The sequence below is a fragment of the Primulina tabacum genome, chromosome 7, assembly GCF_025594145.1.
Source record: "Primulina tabacum isolate GXHZ01 chromosome 7, ASM2559414v2, whole genome shotgun sequence".
Taxonomy (NCBI): Eukaryota; Viridiplantae; Streptophyta; class Magnoliopsida; order Lamiales; family Gesneriaceae; genus Primulina; species Primulina tabacum.
The window spans coordinates 35,816,075-35,827,726 of record NC_134556.1 but is presented as its reverse complement, the minus strand read 5'-3'; the positions used below and the strand labels follow the sequence as shown (position 1 = coordinate 35,827,726).

Here is an 11,652-nt window from a genome sequence, read left to right as displayed (position 1 = left end):
TAAGTAGTCCCTGCATTCTTCACAACCCGAAAGGCATTACAATATAACAAAATGTACCTCCCGAAGTGATGAAGCTGGCTTTATTTTGATCACTTCTGGCCAGGGGGATTTGATGATACCCCTGGTACGCGTCCATGAAGCTTAGCAATTCGAAGCCCGATGTAAAATCCATCAACTGATCAATGCGGGGCAGAGGATAATGATCCTTGGGACAAGCTTTATTAAGATCGCGGAAATCTTCACACATACGTCACTTCTTGGAAGACTTGGGCACCAAGACCACATTCGAGAGCCATGAAGGGAATTGAATTTCTCGAATATGGCCAGCCTTCAGAAGCTCTTTTACTTGCTCATCAATAACTTTGTCCTTTTCAGGACCAAAGTGTCTTTTTTTTTGCTTCACCGGGTGAGATCCCGGGAGGATGTTCAATTTGTGCTCCGCTACCAGGGGAGAAATCCCTGTCAACTCCTGTTGGGACCAGACAAACACATGAATATTAGCTTTTAAATAGTTAACCAGACTAACACGGGTGGATATGATGAGATCCCGAGCAACCCGGATTTGTTGGCCTGGTCCGATTTCTACCACTTTCTGCTCCTCTTCTGCTACAAAGTGCACCTCTCCTCTTTCCATCACTCCTCCTTCTACTCCATACACCTTTGCCTTTTTCCCTTCCCTCCTGGTCTTGCTCTGATCAGCCCGGACTGCCTCCACATAGCATTTTCGGGAGGATGGCTGATCTCCTCGGACTTCTCCCACCCGGGATCCCACTGGAAACTTTATCTTCTGGTGGTATGTGGATGCTACGGCTCTCAGCTCGTTCATAGCCGGCCTCCCCAGAATGATATTATATGATGATGGGGAGTCCACCACGGTAAACGAAGTCATCACCGTCTTTTTAAGATCCTGAGAACCCAAGGTTAATGGCAAAACAATCTCCCCTTCCAGGTAAACCATATGGCCAGCAAAACCAAAGAGGGCAGTTTCCACAGCCTCCAAGTGATAGCCCTGTAAATCCATCTGCATAAAGGCATCTTTAAAAATTACATTAACAGAGCTGCCCGAGTCCACGAAGACTCGTAGAATATCATAATTTGCCACTCGGGCTTGGATCACCAGGGCATCGTTGTGGGGCAGTTTCACCCCCTCCAAATCTTCCGGGCCAAAACTGACGATCGCCTAACTCCTTTTTGCTCTCTCCACCTCCAAACACTCTCTCCTACTTCTCGACTTCCTTGCTCGGTTGGAGTCTCCATCAGTAGAGCCTCCTAATATCATCTTAATCAATCCCTTAGCAGGGGGCGAATTTCTTTTCCTCTCGGGTTCAGGCTCCCTTCTTCTACTGGGCTCAATCCTCGGGATTTTCCTCATACTTCCTCCTCGGGTGCTGAATCCTGGTTGCCGAGACGTCCAGGGTGGCACTCCCGGCCTCTGGCTATTGTTGCTGGGTCCCGGGATGGAAGTTGAGACATAATTCCCCTTCAGTGTTTTGCAATTTTCAGTGTTATGGTGGCACACTTTGTGAAGAGAGCAAAATCATTTCGGCTCTGGCCGAGATAACTGATGATCCGGGGCCAAATCTCTGCTGCATTCCTGCACTTCCCTTTCCCGGGCAATTTTCAGGGGCACGTGATGAGAAAAGTGCCCTGTATTGCCCCTCTTCGGTCCCCTCTCCTCGGGCTTGGACACCCGGTCTCCTCTCTCCTTTCTCACAGCTTCCCTCTTCTGTTTTTGGGCCTCCTCCATATTGATGTACTTTTCTACTCGTGACAACAGATCCTCGAAATCCCTAGGCACCTTCTTGGTTAGTGACTTGAAGAATTCACCCTCTCTCAAACCCTGAGTGAATGCAGTAGTCTTTGTTTCAGTGGCACAATTGGGGACGTCCAAGGCCACTCTGTTGAACCTTTTGATATAGGCCCTTAAACTCTCTTCTGGGCTCTGCTTAACTTCAAAAAGACTAAAAGCAGTCTTTTTGTACTTTTTACTGTTGCTGAAATGGTGTAAAAACACCTTCTGTAAGTCTTCAAAAGAGCCGATGCTTTGGGAAGTCAAGCCCTCGAACCACCTCTGAGCTGAATCCACCAGTGTTGTAAGGAACACTTTACACTTTATACTATCAGTGTAACAGTGCAGCATGGCCATGTTCTCAAATCTGGCCAAGTGTTCCTCAGGGTCTGCGTTGCCGTCATAGTCTTTTATTTTGGCGGACTTGAAATTTCCAGGCAGGGGTTCCCGGAAAATAATGTCAGCAAATGGGCATCCTCTAGTGATTGCCCGGGAAGTGCTCCGGTTCTCCAATTGTCCTTCCAGTACCTTCATCTTCTGCATCAGCTCCAGCAACTCTTCTGCCATGGTTGGAGATTTGGACCCGGCACTGGACTCCTCAGCCTCCTGTCTCTCCTCCTCCTCCCCCAACTCCTGCTCTTGCTCCTGCTCACGCTCTTGTCTATTTCCGGGCGGTGTAACATGCTGAGAAACTTCTTTCCTGGCCATAGCTTGCTTTACTGCATCGGATATCATCTTTTTCAATTCTTCCGGGGTCATGGTAATGAGATTTGGCCCGGCGTTATTAACACCAACTTGTCTGGAGGTCTGCCCTCCATCTTCCTGGGCCCGAGAGTTATCTTGGTTAGTTCTTCTCGTACGAGCCATATCAACGTCTTGAACTCAAGTATTTCCCACAGACGGCGCCAATGATGTGATCTGTCTGAAATGGATCAGCCGGGTAAGGAGCTCCAACGGATCAAATCAACAATTTATAGTGTTTGAGAATTTTGAGTGAAGATAATGGCATGAACAACACCTGTAAATAAGAAAGTAACTCGTGAATGGGCGCCGGAGGGGTGTCCGGCGTGGCCACTCCGATGCTTAAGTCAGCAGACTTTTCAGGTAAACACAAGCAATATTTGAGAGAAAATATGTGTAATGCTTGAGAGTTGAAAGATTTCAGAATGTTTAAATAACATTAATACCTGCTACTTATAGTAAAAAATGGGATATGTACCTTGATTCTCGTGCCACCTACTAAATATGACAAGTTGGATGCCCATACTTATAGCTTCTGATGGCTTCTAGGACACTCCAAGCCCAAGTTGTTCTGACATATTAGACTGCCTGTATCAATCACACTCGATTGTGGTGCAATTCTCGAGGTGTCTCGGGTAATAGATTGTCCGGGTATTTGTATGAGAACCCGAGCTATGATCACTGCCCGGGAAGAGGAGAAGTGCCCGGTTAGCAAAGTACCCGGGTGGCTGCGTGAGAGCCCGAGCTTTTAATTGAACACCCAGGAAGAGACGTAGTGCTCGGGCTCTTGAGGATGTTACCCGGGTCATCAATGACCCGGATCCTTATGGGGTATCAGTGTAAATTCAATTTTATTAGATTTATTTGCTTTATTTGTTTTTGTTCGTGTGATAATTTTAGTATTTTTTTGACATGACATTAACATGACATTAATGTGACATTATCATGTGTAATATCACATGAGCATTCTTAATTAAATGTGACTGAAATTGACCAAAATCGAAGTATACGCGACTAAGATTAAAATTTGAGAACATGAAGAACAAAATTCACAAAAATATAAACATACATGACAAAAATATAGTTTGCCTACTTTTTATATGAAAGAAAATATAAAATATATCTGTTTTGAAATATGATTTGGTAAAAATAGTTATGTAAATTTGTCCATTTTATATACTGATCATGTAAGTACTCAATTTTCCTGTATATTATGTTAGGTTTTGGTGTTTTAGTATTTTTTCACGAAATGCTGAAATGATGTCGAAAATTATTTATGTGACACCAAATAATATTGATGTGCTATTAGAAAATTCTGATATGTCCGACATCACTTTAATACTCAATGAAAAAAGGTTTATAAAAAACATAACCTTATTTATACGAAAAAAAACCAAAATTGAATACTAAGACTAAAATATCAAATTGGCAAACTTACGAACCATTTTGCTATTAACTCCATGCCTTCAATGAGATATCTTGATTTGAGTTTATCCAAAAAAAAACCTCAAATAATTCATTTTTTAGTTTTTTTTTTTTTAATATAACACATATTTCATAGAAAAACATGTGAGAAGTGTGTAATGTGCGGGCCGGAATAATTTCTAGTATACTGTTTTTTTTTTTAAAAATATAATAGAAAGAAAATGAATTTTTAAACCGCAACAGACCCGTCGGGGGGGCAGAGCGCCGGTCACGCGAGGTGTCTGTGGCGTGCACGTGCGGAGTACGGCAAAAAGGACAGTAGTAGGTGAAGACTGTGGACGCCAGCACGTGACAAATTTATAAATATTGTATAAAACATTTAATGGACACGATGTGAAGTGTGAACAAGTACGGGGCAACGGCCGAAGACTTCAGGTCCATTTAGCAATTTGTTCCACGTCACTAAAAGTTGTAACTAATAGAATTGCCTAGAAGCGCATGATAATCGATCCGTCTAACAGAGACGATTATTAATTTAGTATTTCATTTTTTTCGTCAAACATCGACCCGATAGAATTTAAACACGAAACATTGGTTTTGATGTCAATTATATGATCGAGTATTTGGTGCTTCACTAAACTATGATTGAACAAATTTAATATTTCAAAATTTTTTTACTTTATATTGTCAAATGGATTTTCAAACGAATCAAACATGTATTGCTCAATAGAAACATATTCGTGGAGCCATAATAAAAAAATCACAAGTATGTATATCCTCATGTATCGGGGAAAAAACGGAGTAAATCCGCGTCCCTACCTTAATTTTCCACCGAGATTAACTTAGGCAAAAACTTATGTGAGACGGCCTCACAGGTCGTATTTTGTGAGACAGATATCTTAATTGAGTCATCAATTAAAAAATATTATTTTTTATGCTAAAAGTGTTATTTTTTATTGTGAATATCGATAAGATTTACCCGTCTCATGTATATAGATTCGTGAAATATTCTCATAAAAGACGTACTAATTAACTTATAACATCTTATTTGAATTGTACTACTTGATATAGTTATTTTAGTTAAAATATTTATAACAACCTATTTGGAAAGTGGGGAAAAATATTATGTACAGAAAAACACGTGTACGTATGTATTATAAAATTATTTATTTGATTTTAAATTAAAATAAAACATCTCTTTCAGAAGATGACATAGTGAGATTGGTGGATGTCGATCCAACGGCTGGAAAGACGTGTCAGTTATTTACAGCCTGTAGTTCAGTTTTTTGTCGTTTTTCCGAAATATGAAATGAAATCCCAGAATGCGCTACAGGCTGGCTCAGTCAAAATTCAACTCCATTCATATTAACTTCTAAAACGGTCGGTGATTTTATTTATTTATTTATCTTTTTCTTAGGTGTCCACGTCTACGGACACGTGTCCCCGTCCAGCTGTTGCACTCGTAACTGCCCTTCCTTCCACTCACACCTCACCGGCTCAACCGGTCATCCCTATCCTCTCCCCCAACCTCCCTCTATAAAAATCCCCATTCCTCTGTTTTTGTTTTTGCTAGAATTGGCCCAAAAAATCAAATGAAAAGGATAAATACAAGGGTTCTGGTTTGTTTTTTAGGTTAATTAATTAATTGATCTGAGGTTTTGGTTTATTATTATGGCGGCGATGGTGCAGAGGAAGGAGAGTGATCGGATAAAGGGGCCGTGGAGCCAGGAGGAAGATGAGCTGTTGCAGAGCTTGGTGGAGAAGCACGGCCCCAGGAATTGGTCGTTGATTAGCAAATCGATTCCTGGACGTTCTGGGAAATCTTGCAGGCTTCGGTGGTGTAACCAGCTTTCGCCCCAGGTGGAGCATCGCCCATTTACGCCGGAGGAGGACGAGACTATTCTGCGGGCTCATTCCAAGTTTGGCAACAAGTGGGCCACCATCTCCCGATTGCTCTCCGGACGGACGGATAACGCGATTAAAAATCACTGGAATTCGACGCTCAAGCGGAAGTGCCTGTCCATGACGTCGGAGGAGTTCAACAGCTTTGATCCGGAAGCTCAACAGCCGCTGAAAAGATCCGCTAGCGTCGGCCCGGTAATGGCAGTTTCTGGCTCGGGGTTTTGTTTCAATCCGGGTAGTCCATCCGGGTCGGATGCAAGTGATTCGGGTGTTCATGTCTATAAACCCATTGCTCGAGCCGGCGGATTCTCGCCGCCGGACCTGATCACGTCGCTCACCCTTTCACCTCCGGGGTGCTCTGTCAAAGAGAAGCCCGACCCGAATCCTAACCCGGCGATCGAGCCTTGTCTGAAACCCAAACCCCTTCCCCGCCCGGTTCATATGACTCAATCCCATCCTCCACAACAACCTCCGCAAGCATCTGTGGGGGAGAAACAGTTCTTCAACCCTGAGTTCTTATCGGTGATGCAGGAGATTGTGAGGACGGAGGTGAGGAACTACATGGCAGGGATTGAGCAGAAGAAGGGGTTGTGTATGCCGACTGAGGCGATTAAGAATGATGTGGTGAAGCGAATTGCGATAAGCAAGATTGACTGATGTGGTAAAATTCTCTGGGTGTTGATAACGAGGATGATTTTCTATGGAAATGGAATCAAGAATTCTAATGCTTAGAATTTCAAAGAAATAATTTTGGATAAGAGGGGATGGATAGTGTACAGAGAAGGCGTGGAGAAGGAGAGACTGCCAGTATTTCATGTTTAATCGATAATGTTTAAACAAAATCTCAGCAGAAATTTCCGTCTAATTAAGGCTTTTACTTGTTCCACTTCTGATTGTTAAATTAATTTTGGAATTACCCAAGTAAGCAATGGTGTGATGAGGTCCAAGAAATTTGGACGAATTAGCATGCAAATCGATATTTCCAGAAGAAATTCTTTTCCCAAGCTTTAAAATTTAGGCAAACAGTTTCACAAAATTATTTAAATAATCAAAGATAATACTACTAACCGTTGTGTCCTATGAATCGTTTTCGGTCTCTGATAAATGACTTGTGCTCTTCTTGGTAATAGAATCAGTTAGTTAAATTTGGTTGTTTTGATTTGATTTCAAATCCAAAACTAAAATCTGTGATATGGTGTGGACTAAATTAAGAGCAATAAATTATTGTTGACTGATTGATTCAACACACATGACCCTGTCTAGATAGTATGAACATAAATGAGAGTAATTACATATGGGCAGAGGGAGTGACTAATAGCAACAAGGAAACATCATATCTATCTATCTACCTATCAATCTTTAATAGCTACAAAGAAACACATGTAACTTCTTCCAAATCCCTTGGTCAACCAACTTACTAATAACTTCTCTCATCTTTGGCCGATCATCTCCATTTTCCCTCCACACATTTAAAGCCACTTCCACCAAATTCCCCAATCTTGTCCCCTCATACTCGCCTCCAAAACGAGGACCGACAATTTTCTCCATCCATCCCTCTTCATTCATGATCTTTCATTCATAATCTCGATAACCCAATTCATCAAAATCTTCCCTTTCATCCCACGGTTTTTCGTTTCATCATACAATTCTTTCGGGTTTTTCCCAGTCACCATCTCCAGCACTACAATTCCGCTATGCACATCAACTTTAGAAGTGATTGGAAGGAGAGAAACCCATTCCGCAGCCATGTAACCTCTTGTCCCTTGTATCCTGGATACATTAATGTTCTGCTCGCTGCTTCTATTCAGAAGCAAAGCAAGTCAACCATTGGAGATGAAAACTATCGGATTACAAGGACTCGTAAAGCTCCACGTTAAATGAAATATCACGGTCGTCAGAAAGTTAATATATCAGATAATTTTATGAGTTGTTGATTACTGTTTATAAGGCAATATACATATGGATGGTAACTTTTGAAAATGAGGGAAGAAATATAAGAGTTGTGTACTTATTCTACTTCATATCTCCTTCTTCTTTCCTTATCCTGTCTTCTAATTTCTATTATGATTATTTCTGGTCATTCTTCATTTGGTTCTTGAATTTAAGAGATAATTATATTGCAAACAATTGGAGTCAACCTCACTCAAAGAAGGTTTAAAATATTAAATCTATTTAGTTAGATTTTATAAGAATATGTATAATATTTACCAACATAATCAGCTTGTCTCAATTATCAAGCTGATACTATGGACAAAGCATATATGACAACAACTTGGGGGGTACAAGCTATCATTTTTGCTCCAACTGTTAGCCTACTTCCCATCGGGACGATAGTAAGTATTTTGCCCACGAGTCGATGTGTCCGACTTTCTCATTAATATTTTTTTATTTTGAATTCAGATGTTCATGTAAATATTTTGTATAAAATGCACCAAGAGTATTATTCTCGATGTAAGATAATCAAACTTGTGTACTCCATGTGCTTGAGACAATTAGATTGACAAACTACAAAAAATTCTAATGCTACTCAAAAAAGAATATAAGAATTTCGCTTCATATCCTAAAAATCTGATGAATTTTTAACTCACATCTTAGTATAAAATAATATATGGATTGACCAAAGACTAATCCTCGGAGTCTTCCACATTTAGGGTATAGATTAAAAAAAAAAACAATTAAAGAAAGAGCGTTATTTATTGGTTCGATGAATGATTTTATTTTACTTGTAGTATTTTTTTTTATGTTCGAGTCTTATCACTCTAGAAAAAATAGACCAAAAACAAAGACAGGGATGCTTTAAGATGTTCCTTCAACTTTTCCAAAGGAAAAATTAGTTTATATTGCACGAATGATTTGATGTTATTTCAAATTTAAGCATTTTAAATTCATCTGAACGTTATGAATTTATATTGGATATATTTCAAATCGCTCTCTCGTTAATTCATATATGACCAATCAAATCCTCAAATCAAAAATTTTAACTTTACCTTTTCTTTATTTTATGTTATTAATCGATACAAATTTGTCATTATTAAATTGGTTTTAGTTATATATTTGCTTTGTTCACACATACTTGTCTTAATGAACAGATCACAGATGTTCACAAATTTCTATTAGATTTATTTATTTTTATTACCGTACAAAACAAAATAGAAAGGCACATATTACGTAATGTTTCAAAAGTATTTTATTATAATAAAAGGAATCAGAATAATGCATTGTAATACTTTTTAATACTCTGTTTATTTCTAGGGACACAAATTATATCTCACATTAATCGTACATCAGAGTAGAATGGAATAAATAATATCGTGGAGGAATTCAAAATAATCATGAAGAGGTCAATCTATTAACGGCCCTCCCATCCTAGGCCCTGTTTGGGAAATACATATGTCGGGTCGGGTCCATTAAAACCCATTACCACCCCGAACCCAAGTTCTAAACCCTATGATCAAGATTAAACCTGTCCCGCACCCCGTTTGATTGGGTTCAGACCAACCCGAGCTGGGCGGATTCATGGGGGGGCAGATTTAATTGTCATCCCTAGGCCTATAACCAAAGAACCGCAATATATATACTACATTACAAGTGTTGAGATAAGGACCACGCAATCTGGTTCTGGAATACTCACCAATCAAGTTAATTAGAGCCTTGGGGGGTTGAGTAATCAAATAAGGTTAGTTTTCAATCGATAACTTTGCCATCTTGTTGTACAAAAAAAACTTGACCATTATCCACTCTCATCGGGTAAACAACAAAACTTCTAACTACGACGGTTTCAATCCCCATTGCTCACACTAATTTTACATTACTACTACTATATCCAGCTATAGAACTACACTGGCGAGCTTCTCCACCACAATGAACAACTTTCGAACAGATTCAGCAAGTGTTTTTTAAAAATTCTACCTTGACCTGTGGATAAGCTCAGTTATCATCTTTTAGTTTCATTTCTAGACACGCCCAGAGGAGAATGAATTGTTCGTAATCTCTGTGATGAAACTCCACGGCAGCAATTATCATAAATCAAGTGTTTAGTAGAACCAGGTCTAGCAGCTATGATTGTGCAACAAGATCTAAGATTGCTGTTGTTTTAAATCCAAGATGACTAAAAGGGACAATGAATTCATTATCAGTAATCAGAATTCCATATAATACAGATACTTAAGCACACTACAAGGGCAAATATTACCTTATAATTATAATCCAATTCCATATAATATAACACAAATCAGGGGCAGATCAATTACATCTTAAATATTTCAATTCGATCATTTCTTTCGATTATTGAAGCTCATCTTCTCAAAGTACTTAATTGAGAGCAATGAAAGGGAAAGATTCACCTCATCCTTTCCCCATCTAGCCTTAGACTTCGCTGTACGCTGCGGCTGTGGTCCGTTGGCCAGCGGAAGGCAAGGCCACGACGAAGTAACAGGCGGTGTCGAAGGAGATGGCTTCAGCAGAGGCCAGAGATGGCTAGAATATAGTTTCCGGAAGCCGCCGAGGGCTAAAACGACAGCTCGCAGCTGATTCGGGCTGCGATGGTAGTGTCTGGTGCAGATCAACTCCCAGATCCGCTCGTCTTGAGCCGTCCTTTTCCATTGCCGGTTTACGCAAGACGCCTTAGCTAAGATGCGCCCGTCGTCCACGCGCCTAAGCACCTCGTACAACAGGTTGTCATCTAGCAGCACGGCTTCTGCTTCTAGCGGCATCCGTTCTTCTTCCTCCTCTTTCCCTTCCGGCTTGATCTTCTTCTTCGTGGCTTCATCGACTGCGGTGGAGGAATCGGTGTCTCCGGCGGCGAGAGGACGTTTCATAGTCGGATCAGACCCAATATCTAGGGATTTGAGGGTTATGTTTGAGGAAAAGTGAAAGAGGACACTGGTAATTGTGGTGGTTCGTGGTGGGGTAAAAGTGCGTAATGAATAATCTTGGCCGTATTGTACGAATTGACTGGTTTACCCCGACGACGTTTTGGATTTGTACTCATGCCCTGACTTTAACTTGTACTTCTCTTTTTCTTTTTCTTTTTTGTTCGAAAACTAGAGAAATTTTTTTAAAATTCGCTTTCGTCCCGTATACTCATTTTTTTTATAATACAAGGACTGGCCGTTCGTATTTTTTGGAATATGTTGGATAAATTTTTAAGTTCATGTAATAACATGCAAACCACACCAGCAAAAAAAATCTTACCAAGCAAGTCCTGTAACAAGTTCGTCCGAAAAAAAATTACTCGAAAGAATCAAACTCATGATCATTGGACAACTAAAGAATATCATTGATCTAAATCATACATGATTGTTGTAAAAACAAAATCAGGCAAAGAAGTGGTCCAAATTCCAATCTATACGACCAAACATAGAAGTAGCGTTTCTAACTGATGCATGAATGATCTGATTTGCTGATCTTTTTCCAAAAACAAAAATGCAAGATTATATATCCAATATTAGGATTTTACCATCTTCTATAAGATTACAAGAATTTGAGACAATTGAAGCAGAGCTGTTTAAAACATCGACTAGCAAAAGAGCATCACACTCCACTGTAATGTTAGATAAATGTTATCATGCATACTTCTAAAATCAAAATATTTGGAGTATCTTTATTTTTTAAGTTATTTTTAAAATATAATATGTTTCAAGAGAAAAATACCATTCTCAGAACAATCCAAACTCAAAACATAAAAGAAATTTTTTTATATTTTCCGAACTTCGAATCGAGTTTGAATATATCTAATTCAAAATTTAAAACTTTCTTATTAGTTTTGTTTACACAACAGGTATCATTCATCTGAA

At 39.7% G+C, this 11,652-nt stretch overlaps 3 protein-coding genes across 3 annotated transcripts; 1 reads left to right on the top strand and 2 right to left on the bottom strand.

The window, feature by feature from the left end:
• Positions 1-250: 250 nt before the first annotated feature.
• On the bottom strand, positions 251-1,372 carry LOC142550720 (uncharacterized). Its single transcript, XM_075659797.1, has 2 exons — positions 1,205-1,372; positions 251-1,021 (listed from the first exon to the last, which is right to left on the bottom strand). Exons 1-2 carry the CDS (start codon positions 1,370-1,372, stop codon positions 251-253), a joined length of 939 nt encoding a protein of 312 aa, XP_075515912.1.
• A 4,143-nt stretch (positions 1,373-5,515) lies between these two features.
• Positions 5,516-6,778, top strand: LOC142551514 (transcription factor MYB73-like). The gene has a single exon (XM_075660792.1). The coding sequence runs from the start codon at positions 5,627-5,629 to the stop codon at positions 6,512-6,514; it is 888 nt and encodes a 295-aa protein (XP_075516907.1). The 5' UTR covers positions 5,516-5,626; the 3' UTR covers positions 6,515-6,778.
• A 3,184-nt stretch (positions 6,779-9,962) lies between these two features.
• On the bottom strand, positions 9,963-10,967 carry LOC142551512 (F-box protein GID2-like). Its single transcript, XM_075660790.1, has one exon. It carries the CDS (start codon positions 10,672-10,674, stop codon positions 10,129-10,131), a length of 546 nt encoding a protein of 181 aa, XP_075516905.1. The 5' UTR covers positions 10,675-10,967; the 3' UTR covers positions 9,963-10,128.
• Positions 10,968-11,652: the final 685 nt, after the last annotated feature.

What these genes read in the sequence shown, in the direction of transcription:
- LOC142551512 (XM_075660790.1), bottom strand. Translation starts at nt 10,674, where the DNA reads ATGAAACGTCCTCTCGCCGCCGGAGACACCGATTCCTCCACCGCAGTC.
- LOC142550720 (XM_075659797.1), bottom strand. Translation starts at nt 1,372, where the DNA reads ATGAGGAAAATCCCGAGGATTGAGCCCAGTAGAAGAAGGGAGCCTGAA. An exon ending in GTAGGAGAGAGTGTTTGGAG is followed by an intron (nt 1,022 to 1,204) that starts GTGGAGAGAGCA and finishes GCCTTTATGCAG; the next exon opens with ATGGATTTACAGGGCTATCA.
- LOC142551514 (XM_075660792.1), top strand. Translation starts at nt 5,627, where the DNA reads ATGGCGGCGATGGTGCAGAGGAAGGAGAGTGATCGGATAAAGGGGCCG.